Source organism: Myiozetetes cayanensis, unplaced genomic scaffold, assembly GCF_022539395.1.
Source record: "Myiozetetes cayanensis isolate MyiCay16 unplaced genomic scaffold, myiCay2020 scf17, whole genome shotgun sequence".
In the NCBI taxonomy this organism is placed as follows: Eukaryota; Metazoa; Chordata; class Aves; order Passeriformes; family Tyrannidae; genus Myiozetetes; species Myiozetetes cayanensis.
In genome coordinates, this window is record NW_026087378.1 from 1321298 (window position 1) to 1344057 (window position 22760).

Sequence of the window (22760 nt, forward strand, 5' to 3'; positions counted from 1 at the left end):
GATGCTAAAAGGGAAAACCAATTACTTGATTTATTACCTGCATTCAACAGCATTTCAATTAACTCCTTAGCACGTTGCTTAAACATGTCAAAGGCACCTGACCCACAGAAAGCTGCTGTGGTGTTTCAGCTCACAGACAGTGTGGCAAATCCACTTTCTCTGACTGTTCACAGAAGTGAACATACAGAATAGTGGAATGCAAGATTCAATGCATTGTAACAGGTTTATTTCTTTAAGGAATACTTTGGTGTGCATGAATTTTAAGCATATTAACTGTGATTAGACAGAATACAGAACAGAGTTAACTTGTGTGCATGCAAGCCATGGTTGGGTGCTGCCTTAGGTACAGGTGGGTGTTTTGTAATCAGGGTTGCAATTTGCTGTGTGGACCTTAAGCATTATGTGGGTTTAGGATTCTCTTCACTCAAGCTTTAAAGTTACATTTTAGGTCACAAAAACATTTCTGCAAGTTGTGAACCACGGTGAGTTACTCCATCTTTATTTTGTCTCAGGAAGTGTCATAATGATTTCACACTCGTGATCACAACAACACAAAGCTCAGAAAAGGAAAGGTCAAAAATCCCCCTGAATGCCAAACTGGTGACAAACCCCGAGGAAAAGAAGAGCTCTTCAAAATGGGAATAGACAAGCAAAAAGACACTGTAAACATTTATGTTGCATGTGTGATTGTTGCCACTTAATTCATTATTTGCCACGTACTTAATTCAAGGGACAGTGACACAAATCCTGGCATGAATCAAGGGTTTGTTATTAGCAGAAATGGGACTTCTAACATTTTAATGTACAAGTTGAATTCCTCTGGGAATTTCCACAAGAAAAACCCCAGAGTAAGAATGCAGTAATTGTCAGAATCAGCATTTGTTCCTTGGCACAGCTTAAATAGGTCATTCAATGTTATTCCTTGTTACAGTTTTATGGGAGACATTTATAGGGCTTTAATAGACAGATCATTTTAAACATCATAAAACTTGTCTGTCACAAGATGTCACAAGCTGACACAAGTAAGGGAATAGCAAGTCTTCGAATAATGGTATTTTATAAAAATGTATAAGTTAGTTAAGTCTTACTTCAAAAATGCAACTTATGTTGCTGTATGTTTTTCATACAGAAAAAAAAAAAAAGAAAACTTACTGGCAACGTTTTTCCTTCTTCATCACAGACACACATTATCACTTCCACATTCCTCTGAGTTGTTTTATTGTATTTATCAAAATCTCCATACAGCAGTGTAATATATATGTCATTTCTTATATCTCCTAAAAAACAAATCAAAAGGTTAAAAATCAATAAAAATGCTGTGAGGCCAAAGGAGCAACTGAACGTCACACAAGTATCTCGGGTTTTTCGCAGCGAGACAGATAAAAATGCATTATTTTCCACCTGAACTTATTTTTTCAGTTCTTGTTCTTAGCTAAAGGGAAACTACGATGTGATGACGAACGAAACAATAAGGAGCTCTCAGAGGGACTCGAAGCAATTCTCGTCCTGCCCCGACACCTGCTGGTGAGGTGGTGGATGATCCATTAGGAAGCTTCCCCAAATTCACAGCTCTCCTTCTAGAGGGAGCTTCGGGTTTTAATTTTCTCCTGACAGCGAATTCGTATGACCTTAAAAAGTATCGAAATTGTACTGAGGTTGTGAGGGAAAGGTTTAAGTTGCTGTGGTTTTTTTTAAAAAACAAACAAACAAAACAAAACAAAAAAAAACACTTCAGGGACAGGGATTTCAGTTGGAAAATATCTTGCCATAAATAAAAAAAAAATAGATTATAAACTCATATGTTTACTCTTATCAAAGGACAATGATAAGTTACAATAAAAACAAGGTTAATTAAAAATTTGAGTGACTTACAGGACAAGAAAACAATGTACAAGGAGACCGAATTGTCCCTCACTGTCTTGGTTTTATCTTTTATTTTTTCTCTTTCAGTACTAACAAATATTTTCTGAGGATTTCACTGTTTTATATAAACCTCTAATATTGGAACAATATTAGAGTGAAATCTAAAGAGCCTCTGAGTAACCCCTCACAGAATTAAGTAAAACTGCAGCTGCTGCTCATTAAAAGAGGGAATGACAGGAAAAAAAATCCCTTCCTATTCCAGAACAAAGCACCTCCTACCTGGCATGATGATTTCAGGGAATCCCAGCTTTCTAGCAACAACTGTGGTTCTGTCTACCAAGTGTGGGTAGTCCTTTCTAGTCTGAATCACATCTCCAACAAGCATTTTCACAGTCACCCAGACACCTATTAAGAGCAAAAAAAAAAAAAAAAATCTGTCTTCAAAAATGATCACCTCTTCCACCCAGCAAAGCAGGGATAAGAATTCACTTTCCCCACTTCCTGTAGATGAAAGTAAAAGTTCTTTAATCCAAAACTGTCTCTAATAATTTAAACAGCCCCTAAGATTCTGCAACAAACTCCTGATTCTTCACTTCGAGCTCCGAAGTTGCCCCACCTCCACGGTGGTGCTACAGCTCTAACACAAAACCATTTGTTGAAAATGCAAACAATATAAAATGAACTGTCACAAAAAATCCTTGTTATTTAAAAGGAAATAATAGAAAGTTTACCTTGTCCCCCACTGTCTCCTTTTGAAGCAGTGATTTTGCTTAGGAGACTGTGTAAAAAGTCATTCTCTGCCACCACCCTGCAGGAGAAACAACAATGCCTGTTAGGAATTAAGTGTTAAATAGATCAGATCAGAACATAAATGACAAACAGCCTCAGTCTTCTTTGCTGGGCTTGACCCTATTGTGATATGTTCTGTAATTTCATTCTCTCTCCCTCAAGTTCCAGCCCACTCCCACTCAATTCTGTGAAGGTGAAGTGAAAGAGATTCAGTCCAAAGCTAAGAATGGCATTTTGGGACAGAGTGACCACGTGAACACACCCACCTGCCCCTCCAGCCCACTCCACTCTCCCTGATAAACAGCTAGATACATGAACTTGGAACTTTTATCAGCTACTTTTGAGTTTAGAAAGGAATTCTCGCACAACGAACATGGTGGATCAATTGACACAAGAGAAATAATAAACCAGTGTGTCATGGCTGGGTCTTTCAGAATTAAATTTATCCTCCCCAGCACACAGCAGCAGTGCCATGTGGGATGCACAAAGATCTTCCCAGTAAATACTGGCATCTCTGCATTTGATCTGTGAGCATCCCATTTTTAGGCAGTGGGTCTGGCATTTCTTTTGAAGATAATGTGTGATAATTCTATTACTTTTTTTAAAGGAAACCCATTTTTTTCTCAGATTTTTATCAAATTCAACACAGAACCAAGCTTATAAATTAGTAGCTACCCCTGCTTGTAAAGTTTACTGTGGGGTATGTGTAACTATTTGGCCTGGATTTGTGAAATGGGCCGTGGTACCAGCTGTCTGAAGGAGCACATTCAGAGAATGATACATTTATTTAACACCCTGTGGACTCCCTGACAAGTCCTAAATGCCTTTTCAAGTCATACTTAAATAATGAACATTATTAGGGCCTAAAATTATTAAAAGGAAAACTTATTCTTCAGCCATTTCAGATTGTTACAGGCGAGGAGACAGATAAATATTCTTGTGCTTATCAAAGAGAGAGCCAGGACTGTCTTACGGGTGAAAGGGAATGAAGTGCTGCTTCTCTTCATCACTTTCAGCTTTCCCTTTTATGATATCTGTAATATCCATGACTGGAGGAAGGAATGAAAAACCATTAAAATATATAATAGCATTGCAAATAGCTCTTTTTTATCTATGAATGATGTTCTTGTGCCTCAAGAGAAATGTGGGGTTTTCACTGTCAAGCAGCCCAAGGGGGGCAGGTTTGTGGGGCAGAGCATTTAGTGCAAAGCCCACACTACAAACCTTGAGCAAAGGGAGAATTCAGGTTAGTTTTGGTCTAATCCTGGGAATACAGGTATGAGTGCACTGGTGATGCTTTTGGGACGTAATCATTGGCTTGATTTTATTTGCAAGGAATTCTCTCATTAAACTCTGGCACTGCACTTTCGTTTGCACTTAGTAGGAAGTTATACAACCAGGAAATTAATGATAATATAATTAATAACAACTAATTGTATTCTTGCATACTTAATTGTATACTTAATAATTGTGTTATCATATATTTAATAATAAATAATTAATCAATAATAATACTGACAGTAAATTCAAAAGCACAGTTCTGATTTTAACTAAAATGCAGTTTTTTAAGTCCTTATGGACTTAAAAAAATACAGAAGATAGTTGATAGAGCTGGTTTGTGTTCTGAGGTGTCTTGGTAGAGATTCTACAGTCCAGGGCTGGCAAATATCCCTTGGGTCCTGCTGGATAGGAGACATCAGGTACCTGCCACCCCAAAAGGCCTCCGCAGTCCTTGGGTGTATTTCTTGGAATTACTGTCCCTCAGGTCCATCTTCCCAACTCGGACTATTTGACAAACTAAATAAATTTTGTCTCTGCTAAGGTCTTTATTTCCAAGATCCTAAGATAGAAATAGAAAAGAATTGAAGTGTTACTTGGGGAAAAATCAAGTTGTGACGTTTAAACAGGACCTCCAGTAATAAACTGAGTCTTTGCAATTAACAGGGAAAAAAAATAACCTACCAAAACCAAACCAAACAAAGTCACCTCCAACAAACAAAACACCCTGAGCACAAAGAAAGGATGAAAACAGAGCCTAAAGTTTGAAGAAAATCTAAGGTAAGATAAATAGAAAAAATAGTAGCAATCAAGAGACACAGCAGATAAAAATATCAAGTCATCAGTAAATTTAAGAGGCAACAAATTCTTCTGAAGAAAAGCCACTGAAGCATTGGCACATTAAAGCACTCAGTGTCTTGCTCTGTTCCTTGCTCATTCTGCAGGAGTTCTGGCAGTGACCACAGAGAAGAGACAACTGGATTTACCAAGATGAAGGAAACTGGAAAACACTTACTGTGAACACCACTTTGAGATTGTTGAGCATATCAATTTCCTTTGGAAAGCCTCGACTCCCCCATCTCACCAAGTAATTCTCACTGTTTTGAAAATAAATATCTCATGGTCATGTGATTTAAAAATTCCTCCCTTACACAGCACAGAACAAAAGCTGCATAACAGGCACTCTGTGGTAATGGTTTAAATCTAATACCAGACTAAAAAGATGAGAAAAACACTGTACAAATATCATCAGTAAGCTTGGAAAAAATAACTTGACTGGAACACAAATTGGTACCTTTTTTTGAGGAAAGATCACCATCATCATAGTCTGCTTGATGGGAATCCTCAATAGAAACTTAATCTGATTTGGAATTTATAATTTTCTCTTATTTTTTTCCATCCCTTCCTTTCAGCACTTTACTCCAGACACCACAATATTCCCCAACAAGAATCATCTCCTAAATTTGCAACAGGCTCAGGCTTCTCCAAACTCTTGCAATGTTCAACCCAGGATCAAAATACTTGGAAACTTAAAATCCTTTAGTAGCAGCCAGAACCTAGTTCTGTCCACACCTAGCTTTGCTTTTGATTTTGTCCCTTTTATTTGTAAAAATAAAATAAAAATAAATATATAAATAAAATGAAAACATTTCTAAAACTCTCTGCATTATTAGCACATTGGAAATTATTTGACTTCATTTGGGCTGGCTGCTTTTGCTACTCCTCTCCAGTGAAAAGAGGGAAGTTTTACCTTATAATTGTTGATTTCTGTGGGTCGTACAGTGACATAAAGAGCTCTGCGTCCTCTCCAATCCGGCAAACGAAATTCCTCACAAACACGTAGAGGCTGTGGGTTGGGGATGACGACATTCGGGAATACGAAGCATAATCTGGCTGATCCTTGGACTGCTCAGAAGGAGGAAAAATCATCAGCTGCATCCACGAATTGAAATGGTGGGATACTACAAGCAGTTTTCACTTTTCACGACATGTAACAGTTAATCTTGAAAAAATCCCAGGAAGTTTGGATTAAAATGCTTGTTTCCAGCAGATAAGCATTGCCCTTTGTTTGTTGCTTTCAAAACTTTGCTTGATTGGGAAGACATGATGGGCAAATAAGGTTCTGAGCCTCCACCAGGCTTCCCCAGGGATCAACAGCCCTCTCTGCAAGGAAGCTGGAGAGTTACCAGGTCTGAAGTGGAGAAGGGACACAGATATTGGAGATGCCACCTTCCTCCCCTGAGCCCTCCCTGTACACAGGGAGATAAAAAGCTCAGACTCGGTTCTTGAAAACACTGAACCCAGAGCAGGGGCCACCCCCTGTGCAAATAATGGCAAAGTTAATGACAGAGATGCCTTAAATCACTTTGGGGACTTATCAGAATGAGTAAGATCTTCCTTGGTATGAGATTCTAAACATATTTCCCAGCAGGGGTCTCCTTTTAGAAATGGAACAGGGTTTATTTTATTAACTTTCCAGGGAACACAACAGCTAAATTGTTTTTCTCCCCTTCTTCCTTCCCCTCCAGGAACCTTCCTATTTTGAAAATCTCAGATTTACTTTCATTCAGGAGAAAAGAGCCAGGCTAAGTTTCACTCCTGTGTATGAATATATTCAAAACCTTCCCTCCCCCAGGCTGCTTTCAGTGGAACTACTCTGAAGTCCATTTCTCACATTTTGGTAAAATACTGTGCCTAAAAGACTTAACAGTGTTTTTGCTGTGCTGCAGCAACTTCAAACCCTTTAGAAGAGAGCAGGGAGTTGGACTTGATGGTCCATGATGATTTCCTTCCACCTTGAGATATTCTATGACTTCCCTGTCAGTTCAGTTCTGCAGCCACCAGGCAGTTACACAAAGGGGGAACCAATCCCACCACTTTTAAAGATGTCAGTGCAGATGCAAGCCTATAAGAATTAATTTTGAACACAGTAAGATGTAGCAGATGTGCAATCCACATCGTGATGGGCTTTCAGTGTGCTGGAAGCACTAGCAAAATGAAAAAAGTCTCTTTGAAGAGGAGACAAATAACATGCTGATATCAAGACACAGCTGAGTGGGTTCACTGACTCAAAAATAGGCTCCTGAATTCTACCTATACCCCATTTCAGCCACCAAGAAGCAACTACTCAACACCTGATGACCATTGTTTGGCTCTATTTTTAAAGCAAGTCACCACTCTTTGTTAAAGTCTGCACCACTGTTGCAGACTCCCAGGTTTAATTTTTTGTCAGTTAGTTGTCGGTTTTGATGTGTGGGGAGCAGCATTTATTTAGTTACACTTAGAGAACAACTCAAAAAGTTTTTTTTCCAGTGGTTTGTCATGGGAGTTATGTAAGTGTGGTGACAACCCAACTATTTTCTGTCAAGTGTTTTACTTGCTTTTTTACACTTTACTTTCTCATAAATGGAGAAAAGAACCAAAGAGGCTTAAAAATCCCTGAAGGGATTTAATATAGAAAAAGGTCAAGGAAGGGAAGTCACCTGCTTTGCATTTTAAAAGATTAAATTTATGCACTCGTCAGCTTTGCTTTGGCACACGAACTTCTGGTGTGCACAAGATTATGCTGAGTTCACCTTAGTTCCTCTTCAGTGAGCTTAAATTCAGCTTCATCAGACTAACTAGCAGGCAGCAACATTAGCAAACAACTAGTGCTGTCACAAGGTCTTGTAAAAACGAGCTGTGGTTACTCGCAGCGTGCAGCTGAACTATAGTGTGGAACTATTCACGATGCAATTCAGCCTATTGAGCAGCCCACAGGGCTGCTGAACTCCACAGATGGAAAGAGGAGATGTATTTCCATACAGGAATCCAAGAATGGATTTTGAACTAGCTTTAGACAGAGGCTTTCAGCCCAGCCTACAGCCCAAATCCAAAATACAATCCCAAACTGAGTTAGTTGCACAAATGCAACTACCTCAATTTGAGGCTTAGCCGTGTTCATTCCACATGAATGTGAATCTACTCTAAAGTCAGAGGCAAAAGTTTCCACCTTTTATGGCAGAAGGTTGCATCCCTCAGCCCTTAGACTAGTTTTCTGTTTGGATTTTAGGAAAGGAAGCTTTAAATTTCCCAGTCATTCCTACCATTTCCTCCTTGATTCGCTCAGTGATTTTATTGGTGGCTTCTTCGTGTGCATGAAACAGGCTGATGACACTGGTTTTGTCTGGATCCAAGATATTTCCATCTTCATCTCTAACTATTAGGTCGAGCTCAAGGATTCTGTGAAAATACAAAAGGCTTAATGGTTGGGTTATTTCCCTCTGTATAAAGGAAGCTTAGAAATGTAACACACGAGGAGACGCTTCAAGTTTTAAAGTAATAAAGTCTAAATAAATGCAATTGTATTTCATTGAAGAAAAATTTAACTAAACCAGAAGCTGTTGTGCAGTATTTAGCATTGAATAGCCTATCACTTAAAGTAGATCCACCCTGCTCATCCAAATCACAGTGAAGAGGTTCAGAGTTTCGTAACATCTTGTGGTCATTGTTTATGTGTAGCCACAGGTTACTGAAGACTTTGAGCTGCACAGAGGCCTTCAGGCCACAACCACCACTGTCACTTAAAATAGCCAAGCAGAGTTTATAAGCAGATCCCATTGCCTGTAAAACCAATACTACAAAGATTTGTTTATCAAGCTCTCACTCATTCCTGCTGATGGCGGAATACCATCAACAGCACTTTTTTTGCCAAAAAATACGTCGTGTTGCAGTGACCTTTCATTAGCAAGGAGATGAGATATTTTGTCAAATAACTATTCTGTCTCTGGTAGTTTCACTTCTGTCATCAGAACTAGAATTCTGCCTGGAAATCCCCCAGTGAATCGGGTGTGGGTGTGGATGTGTGTGTTTGCAGACTTACCATGGTCTGTCAGCACCACTTTTGGGGGTCACATAACACTGTAGACATAGACTGTGTTTGTAAAGAGTGGACAAGTTTTGAGTCCTGAGCACACTGGTGTTGTGTGTAACTAAAGGCCAGTTATCAGACATCAAATCTTTGCAATTAACAAGCTCACATATTTATAATTAGCAAATAAATTAATACTTTGAAAAGGTACTTGACTGTGAGAAACCTGAAGACAATATTCACTATTACCCCAGGATTAACAGGGAGAAGCTTGAAAAGGAACATTCAACACAAAATCACATTTTTGAGTTCCAAAACTGCAAACATGAAAACTTTATCATCATCTCTTTGATGGTAGCTTGAAAATAAATCAGGTTTTCCAGAAGCAGTGTAGGCCACTTACCTGTTACCATAGTCAATTTTGGAAGTGACTTTCTGTTTGAGTTCTTTGAGCTCATCTTTCGGCAAAGTCCCGGACAGGAGCTGTGACCGCCACTCCATCAAGTCAAACATCATGGACTGCACCTGCTGGAACCTGTCCTTCTTGTTTGTCTGAGATAGAAAGGGAAAAAAAAGAAGTTTCAGGCTTCGAGTTGAAGTGAAACATCGGTCTTGACAATTAAATATGTGCCACATTTAATGCTAAACGATTGCAGGAAGCAGGCAAAGTAAATGAGCCTGGCTTCCTTCCTCTTCTCATCCCACAAACTGCTCAGGACAGAATCTCCCATGTGACCAGAAAGAAATGACATTAAATTTAAGTGGTTTGTATGGGGATAGGGAATGATGTTGTTTTTATTTTATTTAATAGTGCTGTTTTAAGATTCTTTAAAAGTCTCATCAAGAGAAAACGTTCCAGAAGCAATTTCCTTCTGTATGAGAGACTGATAAGATCGTTTTGGGAACAACAACATTTGATTGTGGCACTAACACATTCAAGAGAAAAATAAGAAAATGCACAGAATTCACTAAAGCAGTTTCTGCGTCATTCACTGAAACAAGTTTCCATTGTTGACTTTAACAAGCGAAAGAATAACAAGTGACATGTTTCACAAGTGACATGTTTCAGAAAACTGTGCCATATTCAAGATTTCCTTGATCCAACAGAAAAAAAAAGGAAAATCCAACGGCTGGGATCCTGGAACAGTCAGCACAATTCCTGAAATTGTCAACTGTTAATAGCTACATGATCCCAGTAACCCTTGAACAACCTTTGCTCTAGCATTCCAAGAACATCACAAATCTTTTTCACACGCATCTTGGTTATGCTCTATACTCCTATAAATGGAAACTTTTCACCTCTACAAATCAAAATTATGAAAAGTTTGTCACTTACAGGATACTCAAGGTTGAAACAACTGCCATGACGTTACACCACCCCTCAGCAGTGTCAGCCTTTCCATTTACAGAATCACAGGATCTTCAGGGTTGGAAGGGACCTCCAAGACCACCCAGTCCAACTCTGAACCCAGCACCACCACTGCCAGGGGGATGGCTGGACTAGATTTAAAGCCACTGGACATGTAAAGCCACTGAAGAAAATGGTAATTATCTGAGGCACTGAGGAAGAAATTCCTTAAACCCACCCAGACCCTGCCCTGCATCCGAGGAAAACACACAAATTTGGGCAATGTGCATAAATAGGACGGGCTATCAGGCCAAAAGCAGCGTGGCTCAGTGTCCTACCACATAGAGCTGTTTCCAGATGCTTCCCCATTCCCAGAGAGTAGTGGTAACTTCTTGAACTAGAGGAATTTCAGAAGGTATTATGTTTTCTGTATGCCTAGGAAAGAGAGGAGAACATAACACAGAGTCTGTGTTTCATGGGTGTGTGTTATAGTTACTGTGGTTGGGGTATATAAATGCCTTAAAATTAATTCTTTAGCAAGCAAGATCCTCAGTGTGGTACAACAGATAAATTCCATACCTTTTCTTTTCAACAGTAACTTCCTTAATGTGGATGAAGGATTTAGGAAATATTCCCTGTTGAAGGAGAAAAATAAATATAAGTCCAAGAACATTTAAGTAACAGCCACAACTATGAACATAAACTTTAATCACATAAATGGTAATATCCCAATTAATTCTTGGTTATCTAGTTTTTTATTCAAATAAATGCATTCCTCATATAATAGACGTTTTGTCATATCCTTCTCTGCAAATATAAAGTGCATAGGACTACCTTTGTTTGTAAGAAACACCACCTTCCACACTCTTCCCCCAGGAAACAGTACAATTAAATACAAGTCAATACCATATAAGTTAAATTCAGTAAAGAAACATTTTGTCTGTGCATCAGCCCACAGGTTTCACTTTCCTGGACAAAACCACAGTCTTGTTTAGAGGTCAGCTTGACTATGAAAGCAAAGGAGTGACACTGACACAGGATCATTGCATCTGGTAGATGCTGGTGATAATTCAAGCCCCATAATAATTCAATAGCACATGTGCTACTTTACAAAGCCTTTCTCCAAATTAGATTTCAACTTTTATAGCCTTTTTATTTTAAGCACTGGATCTTAATCAAAACACAATCATGTCTTATCAATTCCACATTTTTTCATTAAGATTGAAGTTCAAAAGATTCCATGAAGAAGCCAAGTAATAGAAGAAGGTCACACTAATACTAAATTTAGTGATATCTTAGTACATTAAATTAATAATTCTTCTTAAGGAATTGATCTTGAAGCCCTTCAGCAATATTAGGAATTAGTTAAAAGGAAGTGATTTATTCTGGTAAATATTTTCCCTTTTTAGTTTTTAGACTAAATTTTAATCAATTAAAATAAAAATCTTATGCAGAATAAACGGAAATAGCATTTTGATTCAGAAGAAATGTCAAAGGAGGAATTAAGACAGGTGTGGTATTGGGGAGGATGGTTTGTCACTGTCATGTCCACCCTCAGCTATGGCAGATAAACAAGCTGATAGTCACTACTTTGGGTGCCTGAAATACTGAAATACACTGAAATATTGTGCTGTGTCAAGAACTTGTGGTAACCTCCCTTATCACTATCCTGCCCTTGCCTTCCTGTGATGAGCTAGAAATGGAAGCAAACAAAGAAGGCATCCTATGCAGGTGTGCTGGAGCTCATGGAATGGGAGAAACAACAGGGAAAAGCCTGCACATTGTTGATAATTCCCACAAATAATTATTCATTCCTCGGTCTTGTAGGATGAGGAGTCACTGAGCTATGAAATGAAACAACAACTCAAGCACCTAATGCTTCCAAGAGGAAAGGAGATCTTTCAGCTATCACATACAGTTTGTAAACAGACGCAGATCTCTAAGTTAATTCAAGTCATTTCTAATACCTGCAGGTCACTGAATGCAAAACAGGAAAAAAAATAATGGAGAATTAGAGAACTTCACACTATTCTGGGGCTTTTTTCTGTTGGCATATTCTCTGTCCCTCTGCTCCCCTTTTAAAGAGGCTGTGAAGGTTTTGTACATCCTTTTTCCAAGGTGCAGAGAAGGAACTTCCAGCAAACAGTTTTGCTTTAACACAGGCACGAGTCTCTGACTCCAAATGCCTTTGCATTGCTGCTCCCTAACAAAACCTTATGCTAAGAGCAAGTTATGAAAAAAATGCTTTTCTTCTACAAAAATTTATTTAAAACTAAGAAGTGATTTTCTTGGTAGTTAACTTAGCAGTCACTATACCCAGGGTAAACACTATTCATCTGTGGCTTTCCATCATTAGGTATGAGAATACTGACTTTTTTTTAATTAATAGGATTTTTGTACAGTAGAGATATTTAGGAATTTAAGCCTCATGCAAGTTGTTTATATTGTATGTAGCCTAAAAAAACCCTTAGGAAAAGTACAGAAACAAACACATCCAGCAGCAAATTTACTCAACATTTAATTCAAATGGTGTCTTTTAACCTGAAGACACAGTAATTTCTTCTTCATTGATCTGCTTTTTTCCCCATGCTCACTTCTATTTACCAACTGTCCAGGATGAATGTTGATCATTTTATTCATCTTGAAAGGAGAGAGATTGGACAGAGCTGACTTGAGAGATCAGGACAGAACCATCTGCTAAGAGACACTAAACAACCCACTTCATGCTTTGATCTGTTAAAAACAGTCCCTTAGGAATGAACAGTGATCTTACCTCTGCTCCTTTGTATCTCACCAGGTAACCCTTGTACCAATCTAAAAGGAAGAAAGATCACTTGGTATGACAAACCAAAAAAAAAAAAGGGCATTAAAACACGTACAGTGAAATCATGAGTTTTATTTCATGTGAGAAATATCTGGCATAATGTTTGTAAAAAATTAATGGTTACTTCAGGCTTACGGAGATTAAAGTGAACACCAGGAAGCGCATTAAGCATGACTTGAATTTTAGCAAATATGATTATATGGTCGACTTTCAAGTCTTGCATCGTAAGTACAGATAATCTTACACCGAACTGAACACCCCCACACTGCATGACAAAGGTAGGGTAAGTTGCTTTGCAATGTAGTTTATATCACAGACACTTAGATATCCATCTCAGCTGAGGTGGCCCATGGGACTGGATAGCCATGAAGCTCCTCTGCTTGTGTTCTAGGTGTAGGATTAGCTCAATCCAGCACCTGGTTATTACATATCCATTTTCCTGGTATGTAATAAGACTCAAGCCATCTTTCTGCAGTGAGGAATTAGAGCTTTTGGGCTCAGCTTGAATCAGCAGCTTCCTGGTGTGAAGTTCAAGTTAGAAGCTCAAGACAGTGCAGGACTATTACTTGGCTTGTGCTCTATTCGTAACCAGAAACCCCTTCTGGGAGGCAGGAGTGCTGTACTGCAGTGGTGGCAGCTAAAACACCAAATCAGATTTTATTCCATCTATTCCACAGTAAAGTCACAATAAACTTCTACCAAAAAGACATAAATTGCAGAGTTCAACCCTACTGAATTACAGCAGAGGCCACGACCACTGTGCACTCGCCAACCACACAAAATCACCTCCACAACAACACCATTTAACTCTGTTAAATACTACATGTTTTCATCCCAAACAAAGCATTTTATGACTAAAAGCATACATTTTCTAATGATAATTCCAAGAACAGATATGATCTCTTCGCTACCACCTTTTGTCTCTCACCCTTTCTCTAACAGCACAGATATTTCAGCCATGCAATCAAACCATAAAAAAAAACCACAAACAAACAAAAAAACCCAAACAAAAACCACAAAAAAAAACAGCAACAAAAAAAACCAAACAGTGCTGTCAGAAAGGTGATGTTAAAAGTCACAGGAGGGTGACTGACATCAAAAAAAGACTCAAGACAGATTTTTTTTCAGGTCTTTATGCACTGGTATTTTTTTCACCGTGGTGTCTTGGCAAGTGAAATTCCATCTTTCTTCTAAAACTGAATTATTTGCACATAGCCTCAATTTACAATCAGGTGTGTAAAATCTATTTCCTCCCATTTGCTGTGACAGCCCACATATGTTGTGTGCCTACATTTTTTGCATGCAAAAGCAACTAAAATAGGACATCAAACGAGCACAGGAAAAAACCTGTCACTGCTGGTTACTCCCCAGCTGCAGCTGGCAGCGTAATTTTTAAGATATCTGATAACAGATGAACTTCACTCACACAACGTGAAAGCTTCCACTTCTTCATTGGCAAACACATTTCATAAAGCAAGGTCTGACTTAGTGCATCAAGGGCAGAGGATTCAGAAAAGACTTCATATAAAAAATAACCCCACGAGATCAGCACTCAACTCTCTGGGCTGACAACAAACGTAGCGAAGGAATCAGAAACCTGAAATGCTGCTTCTGCAACTAACACTGAACACAGGGCTAAGGAGGTTTCTGGTTTGCCCATGTACTTAATTCCATAGCCAAAATGCTTAGAATGGAGGCTTAAAGAATTATGCAGACCCTGCATGTTTTAGGAGAGGCCGTGGATCATCACTCATGACTTTGAGAGATCCATCTGTCGCCTGTCTAAGGAGCGACATCGATGTTTTCACCGATGCTTAGAGATACTGAGTTTCTCTTACAAGCAGAAGAAAAACCACGTGCTCCACTGTATTGGAAATGTGGTTTCTCAGATGCTCCTCTCTCAAATTCTTTGTTGTTTCCAAGTAAAGCAGCCAAGAGCTCTCTGCAGTGGGGTGGGCTGGGCTCAAACAGCTCCAGAGTTTGCAGCCCCGTGACCACAACGTGACCACAACGTCCTGAGGGTCTTTCAGCACCAAGCTGTCTCTGTGAGTGTGTAATGCAGCAGCTGGCCCTTCTCTTGAACATAACTACAGTTGCTGAGATATAAAAGACCCATTAGATCAGTAGAAATTTTAAAGATAAAGCAGAAAAGATAATTTTAAAGTTTTGAAAAGCTTTAAGTACTTTATAATTTTTTTTGATTGTTTTTTAATCTGGTCAAGAACACCCCTATGTCATTACTGTTACAATGACACTTGGAGATACTAGCTGCTGTGAGTTAGGTATGCTGATAAAAGCTTCAGTAGCTCTGGCAGATTTAGAGATAATTCAGTCAGATTGTGAAGATATTGACTGTCATGAGTGACTTGACTTGGACTTTTGCTGCTTTGCATGTTCTGTAAGTTGGATGGTTCTCAGAAATGTTTCTATCATGCAGACCCTCATTTCTTTAACATTCTGGATTTCCTTTTGATATAACAAGGGTGCTGAATGTCTCCTAGCAAAAAATATTTAGTTTAGAGGCAAAAAATGTACTCCATTAAACCCTGATGTCCCTTCCATCAGGTATATTACAAGATGGTGCAAACTTCACAAACTCTACGTTCACCTTGATGACTTCCTCATTTGGTAATGGCTTCCCAAAAAACCACATGCACTGTAATATGTCTAATTTTGGCTCTTCAGAAAAGAATAGGTTCTTCCTCAAAATAGATCATTACCAGCACTAAAAATAAGAGTATTAGACAACTACTGATGTAATGGAGGGAATTGCTGTGAAGTGAAAGGATGATGTAATTCACAAAGAAACACACAGTTGAAGGCAAGGGACTTACCTTCACAGGACTCCAAGATATGGACCACATCACCAATCTGAAGAGGTAGTTGAGGTATTCCTGTGCCTTTGAAATTGTATATAGCTGAAAAATTAAAGGATGAAAATACTAAGTTTCAATACAGCCACACACTACAATGAAACCAAAAACCAAACCAATGGTTATTAAGACTCTGATACTGGGATAAGTACAATATGATAGACAAACAGAATCGTAATTCTACCAAGAAGTTCCACTGTCATTGTTAATTTATCTCTTTGCTTGTGAGAATGAAAAGGTGGTGAAAATGGCCTATGCTGAAAACAAACCAAAAAAGTAATCAACAAACCCCACAGAAAACTCAGCAGGCACGTGGGAACAAGCTCTTCATCACCTGCTCTGCACAGGATTTAAGATGCAGGTCTTGAATAAATACACATTCACAGAGCTGGAGAATTGTTTGTCCACAGGTTCAAGGGATTTAAGCACACAGTTCACAGAAATTTATGGCTACACTGATGGCAAAGGGCACAGAGGTTCCTACAGAAACTGAATTTCCTGAATCCTTTCCTGGGTTTAGACGCTTCGATTTAACATGAAACTGTTTCATATGGAAAGAGTATAAAGTTTCACAGTTCTCTGCATTCTCTGTATGACTCTGAAAAGAACACAGGAGCAGTGGATTTTGAAAGTGTTCTAATCAGAAGCTTATCTGTATGTGGTTAAGAACCAGCAGTTTCAGAGAGAATTCAAGAAAATAAGCCTCTTTGCCAGCTCTTAGGTTCTAGGGCTACAGGATGTGGGCTGCTATGGTAACCACATGCCTCTGTCCTTTTTTTTTCTTCCTAGCCTTGGTTATAGACTTGAGCAGTAGCATCAGAGAGTAGAAGTGGTTATTGGAGTCAAATCACACCAGGAAACTCTTAAAATATGTAACTGAAACTCAGTGCAGGTAGGAACAGTACCACTGGCACTAACCAGGACCTGCCTGCTGCAGGAAAGGTGTTGGTCAGCAGAGCTCCCTGCCTTGCTCATGGCAGTGTCCCAATCCATCGACACACACACAGCAACCAAACTGGAAGCATTTTGGACTAGGGAAAAACTGCTCTATAAAGCAGAGCCCACCTTCAGGATATTCCCCCATTCCCTTTGCTCCCCCCTCCAGCCAGGCTTCTCAAGCAGGATATTAAATCTCTGCTAGGCCAAAATGTACACTAATGACACATTTATTTAAACATTTTACTTTGAATTATGTTTAAAGGCTCCAATTAAATTGCCTTTCAGGAAAACGCCTAAGGTGGGAGGGTAGAGCTAAACAGATTGATCCTCTCCACTTTACATGTATTCCATAAATTATGTTCCCTGGGTTTTTTTACATTTGCTATATTCCTGGAACAGAAATTAGAAGGAATCTCAGATGTAAGAGGCTTACTGGACCAAAAATAAGTTCTTTTTGGGTTTTTTTACATGAAGAGATGTTCCCAGCTATTCCTCCTCCTGAGTGGATAGAGCAGGGCTTGAACAATTCAACATAAGAGGAGGGGAAAATAAAGAATAACTTTAGAACTGAGGCTCTGCTGTCCAGATTCAGCCATTAATTCAAGAGAATCTTGAAGACACTCCCTCAGTGATCCTCAGAGGACTGCCTTAGCTCCACACAAAATTGAAATTCAGGAGTAGGTGTGTGTATAGCACATGTGTAGCTACATTCTGAGTGGTTTCTTTTCAAGAAGTGAAAGATGGCCAAACCCTGCTGAGTTACCACGGCATTTAAAGACACATTTCCACGGGGGTGTTTGGGAGATGTGGGGGATTACTGTTGACTACCACATGCTTTAGATTTCAAAATATGCACTGCTCTACTCAGTTGCAGCTGTCTCAAAACACAGATTCAAATTATTGGTCATATATTTACGTTGCATTTTGGTTTTGCTCCCTTAAAAGCTTCATTTACCAGCCACAAATGCATTGAAAAGGGCAGCAACAAACTGACAAAGGAAGTGGCTGTATCAGCTTAGACTTTTCTAAATGAGTAAGTGGAAACTTAACCAGAGAGGTTTTACTGTAGAGCTTGGATTGTTTGGTGGGATGAGTTTAACAAATCCCTTTGCAAAGTTTTAAGTTATAAGCCTATCCAGACATTTTGTGGTAAGAAATTGTGATAAGCTTCCATATACCATTGCAAGAACTCTGAACAGACAATACCATCAGCTACATCTGTGCATCTTATCTACACCTTAGGTATCAGATCTGCTAATTTTTAATTATTAGTTGTGAATGAAAATTTGAGTATTGTATCCAGTGATGTTTTCTGTCAGCAGTAAGTGATGTCATTTCCCTTACCAAGTGGGACCCTCCTATATTTGGGAGATCACCTCAGAGTTCACCTGCCATGAGAAGGGTTCCCTTCCTCCACCCTCTGTGGAGAGGCTGTGTGTGGAGATCCTCAGGGTTGTGTGTACATGGTGTACAAACACACATTTAATTCATTAGCTTCTCAAAAATATGAACACCCAGTAGGGAATTAAGATTTTTTTTTTTTGGTGGGCTACCCACCACAGGTTGTTGACTTTTTAAAAGCAAACTCTCCAATCAGTAGAAATAAAAGCCCTTTCAAATCTGTCTGAAGAACTTTCCTACCTCTCCCTCCCTGGCATCCTCTATCCCAGCCATAAATACAACCTGAGTCAGGATCCTCAAGGCACAGAAGGTTGTTCAAAGACCCAAACATTGACTCTAAATCCCACCAGTAATTACTGACCTCAGGAACACCTGATGTCATGGCAATAAGATTAGTGGGAGAGCTTTGGCTGGCAGATGCCCTCCCCAGCAGGCAGCACCAGGCTGAGGTGCTCCCATCAGCAGTCAATCTGCACACAGACACTGTCAGACTGTCCCAGAAAGGCACAGAGAATTCCCTGCAATCCAGTGCTCCTAAATAGGGACTTCACTGAGAACACAGCGAATTTCCCCTGGATGAGCAAATGAAAACTGCCTTTTTAGAGCTCACCACAACCTCAGTGGTAATTTTATAGCACACATGACAGAAAACAAACAAGCAAACAGCCCAGTGAAAAACTCCCTTAGATTCCAGACCTGAGCTCCCTCGGGAGAGGAGCTGAAGAGCAGAAGTACCAGGGCAAACTGCTGACATGGACAGCTTTCCAAACTGAACCCTGCTCAAGCACAAGTGGGCTTAGAATTGTACTTCAGGAAGATGGAAACAATTCCCATTGTGTCCATGGAGAATGCCCAAAGATTCCTTTCTTGCCCAGCTAAACAGGACCTGCTGTAAGGACAGTGACTGAGCATCACCCTCACCCCCAGAGCCTGAGTGAACACATCTCCCAGTGTCCATCCCAGGGGCAAAACATGAGGATGAGGGCTGAAAAAAATTCCTGTTTCCATTTAATTCCTATTTCTGCTCTTAAAGGCAGACCTGCTGGATATGATATACACATTCCCCCACCTGTGTACAGGTGTGCATGCTCTTCAGTGCACGGGTGGCTGTGGAGCTGCCTCGCTGCACCACACGGGGATTGTGCATCTTTTCCAGAGCAGAGCAATGAAAACCTCTAAAGAACATTTCACCCAACATTCCAAGGTACAAAGCAAATCAAAACAGTCACACCGTTAAGATTGCTATCAAAAAATAAATTCAGCAGGCAGCAAAAAAACAGTTAACATCTTGTAATTGAAATTCTAGGTTCTACTCAATTTAAAAAAGACAGAACAAAGAAATAAAAACTCATCATCCTTTGTGCCTTGTTTGGGAACATTCACACACAAAACACTCCAGAAAAGTCCCAGGGATCCAGGTGACAGAATTCCTTCCTCAAAAAGATAGATTTCTTCAACATTCACTTACTTTTAAGACCCCATATTCTGGCTATTTATATGATTAGCCTCTAAGCTACTGCAAGATGGGAATGGTAAGCAGGGAAAATCCCACAGACATGCAACACTGAAACCCTTTGTTATCCTAATAATCTTACCTGTCTTTGCTGCCTGTTTTCCTTTCATGTGCAGTCCCTGCTCTGCTCTTTATAAGAAATACAAGCACTACTTTGTTTCACTTTGAGACTCACCTTTTAGGAAAAAGCCGTGTTTCACGTTGGTTTCCTTGGCTACCTTCCACTTGAACAGAATTTGAAAAAAATTTCTAAAGTATTGCTGAAGCAGCTCCTAATTTCACTTTTCCATAACAGAAAAACTATTAGGTATGATTTGGATGTAATAACTAATGAAATGTTTTGCATATTCGAACCAATTCTAATTAATAGTCTCAGCAAGGATCCTGTTCTATTTTTTAAATATTACAGCTCCACTTTTATGAGTAATAAACTATATCAACTCTTTATGTTCAGTTACCATTTTCTTCTCATGAAATCAGGGTGAAATCACTCAGCAAGGCCGCTGACAATCCTTATGTGAAAATATTACGCAGTCCCTAAAGGATTTCTTAACTTCTGGAAAGATATCTACGAAATTTATGTTCCAGTGTTCTGAATTAAGGATCCCCCTCCTTAGAACTCACAGAGCAAGTGTGAACATGGACACAGCTCTGAGGGACATTTCACAGGTACCAAACCTCAGGGTGGGCTGGAGGCTGACTTCATTTATTGAAAATCGTGCTCCAAGGGGAACTCCTGAGTTCTCAGGTAACAAGCTGCTATCTCAGACAACAATTGAACACAGATTTCTTCACATGCTTAACCTTGGGGACAGATGGAGGTTTGAGCTGACTTGAGCTACTTATTTTCTTTCTTAAACACAATAAAGCCAGCATGGCTTATAAGAACCAGGAAGTTCTAACGTGCCTAGCTTAGTTGTAGAAAGATATTATCTCTAAATTTTTACCTTTTCATATTAAATACTAGCACAGTCATTTTTCCTAAAAGTCTTCATGAAGAACAGGGTATTTAACTGTGATTTTTCCTTCTCATGCAAGATCGTGGATAAAAAGATTCCTTTCCCAACTTTGTCTTCATCTGATTTCAGTTTTTGTTGTTTCCCAAGCAGCTGAACAGCCTGGTGGGTTCGGGGGTTGCATTTCATGGAGTCAGCCTGCCCTGAACAAAGCTCTGCTCCCTTACAGCTCAATCTATTTAGATTTTAGAGATGTAAAATAATTTTCAGAGGTGTCCAGCAAATGAAATCAGACAAGACAGCCACAGCCCTTCACTCTCAGGCTGAGCATGAGCTTTTCTACACTTGCAAAGAAGTCACCCACTACTCCACCAATTTGTGCTTCAAAGTGACAAACACCCATTTTCAGCTTCAGCAGGACAGGAGTAAATCTGACACTTGAATTTAGCATTCCAACATAATATTTCACCAGCTTGTAACTTCCCTTAAGGACTGACCACAGAGCAAACACTTTCCATCAAGAATCTGCTGTCCAAACCCACTTCTACTATGACTATTCCATCTTGTCTTGTCCACAGAATTATTTAGTTATTTAATTAATTATTATTTAATTAATTATTTAAGCTGATATAGTTAAGCTGTGAATGCTTCAAGACTAAGAACAAGTCTCATGTAAAATCAGGAGCATAAATTTATTTAATTTATGATATAGGACAGAACAACCAGTGGCAGCAGGAGATGCTTGTTTGGGTTTGTTAGTTTGATTATTTTAATTATTCTGGGTGAAAGATTCTCCCACTTTTCTCACCAACTTATATAATGAAGGAATGCATTTAATTTCCAAGATAAAGGAAAATAAAACAAACTGTGAGCCAACAGCTTGGCTAAGAAAAGGAACTCCTGGATGTAAGGCTATTGAATTTGTACACATCTATGAACTTCAAGCAATTGTACAAAAGCAGAGACAGAATGTTCCTACTGGAGACAACCTACCAAAAAGTTACATGTATAAATACTTAAATAACTAGTGTTCTAATATTGCTGGAAAGTCTATTTGATTATTTTTCCCATTTTCCCCATTCTGCTTCGTGACAGACTAAACCACAGACACTGCCACAACTGGGATTTTTAACATACAAGATATAAAGTGTGTTACAATCCAATGTTCAACAGACAACCCTTCATTACCTCAGCAAAAGGACTCAGGGTGAGCAGAGAAGGAGCAAGTTACCACTGTAACCACACAACAGGACAGGCTGTTCAGATTCTCTTTCCATTAAAATCACTGGGTGCTCACAGGTGAGAGCAGCAGGAGAGCAAGAACGGGGCAAAAGAAACACCAGCAGGATCCAGTGTCAGTTCTTCCCAGTGACCTCCTCTAGAGTTTAAATTATATTCTGCTTTGGACATGGAAACAAACATTGCTGGGGTGGCATTAATTTACAAAGTAATATATTTCACAAGGTGGTTTTTATTACATGTGGTTTGGGGTACTTTCCAAACACCAGAGAGACCACTACAAAGGCAAAAATTAAGTGCTTTCTGCTGTTTATAAAATTGAAACAGAAAATATTTACACATCCTTCATTTTGTAATATAAACTGCCACCACAACAGGCTGGTTCCATTTCACAATTCTGCTACTGCTGCACATGGAAGTTGAACACGAAAACATTCTTTTCCTCTTATTAATACCTTGGTGATTCACTTTATTTCATGAAGCTCATTTGGATGGATTTCTTGTTTTTAATGCACATCACAAAACACTATGGCCTCCTTCAAATAAAAGATGTCTTTCAGAAGAATTTAGAGGATTAATAACTCAGTGCTAGTATGCATCTTTTAAGTGCTTTAGTTCTGATTTCTAATTTTAAAGCTTTTTTTAACTAGCAATTCAGTCCTTTATACAAGTTAACATCATTCAGATTAAGAAGATGACTTTGCTTCCAAAAAATACCACTTACCAGCTGAAATACAGATTTTTTTCTGTAAAACTAACCACAAGTGTCAGCCTTGCAGAAGCAACTGCAGGATTCCCCTTCCCCTACATTTGTTCTCCGTAATTTCTGGCTGCTGGGCATTAAACAACACATGACTTACTCAGCCTGGTTCTAAAATACTGAGGTGG

At 39.1% G+C, this 22760-nt stretch overlaps 1 protein-coding gene across 2 annotated transcripts in view; it reads right to left on the reverse strand.

The window, feature by feature from the left end:
• DOCK2 (dedicator of cytokinesis 2) overlaps positions 1-22760 on the reverse strand; it is a 166292-nt gene that overhangs the window by 143154 nt on the left and 378 nt on the right. For both annotated transcript variants that reach the window (XR_007628557.1, XM_050311875.1), the window contains exons 2-14: positions 15786-15869; positions 12901-12941; positions 10707-10762; positions 10466-10562; positions 9183-9331; positions 8016-8151; positions 5681-5835; positions 4946-5027; positions 4357-4492; positions 3626-3701; positions 2595-2671; positions 2143-2268; positions 1153-1277 (exon numbers count right to left, since the gene is read on the reverse strand). Coding sequence is in view for 1 of the 2 variants with exons in the window: in XM_050311875.1 (XP_050167832.1) it covers positions 1153-1277; positions 2143-2268; positions 2595-2671; positions 3626-3701; positions 4357-4492; positions 4946-5027; positions 5681-5835; positions 8016-8151; positions 9183-9331; positions 10466-10562; positions 10707-10762; positions 12901-12941; positions 15786-15869 (1340 nt within the window). In the remaining variant the exon portion in view is untranslated. The remainder of the gene's footprint in view (positions 1-1152; positions 1278-2142; positions 2269-2594; positions 2672-3625; positions 3702-4356; positions 4493-4945; positions 5028-5680; positions 5836-8015; positions 8152-9182; positions 9332-10465; positions 10563-10706; positions 10763-12900; positions 12942-15785; positions 15870-22760) is intronic.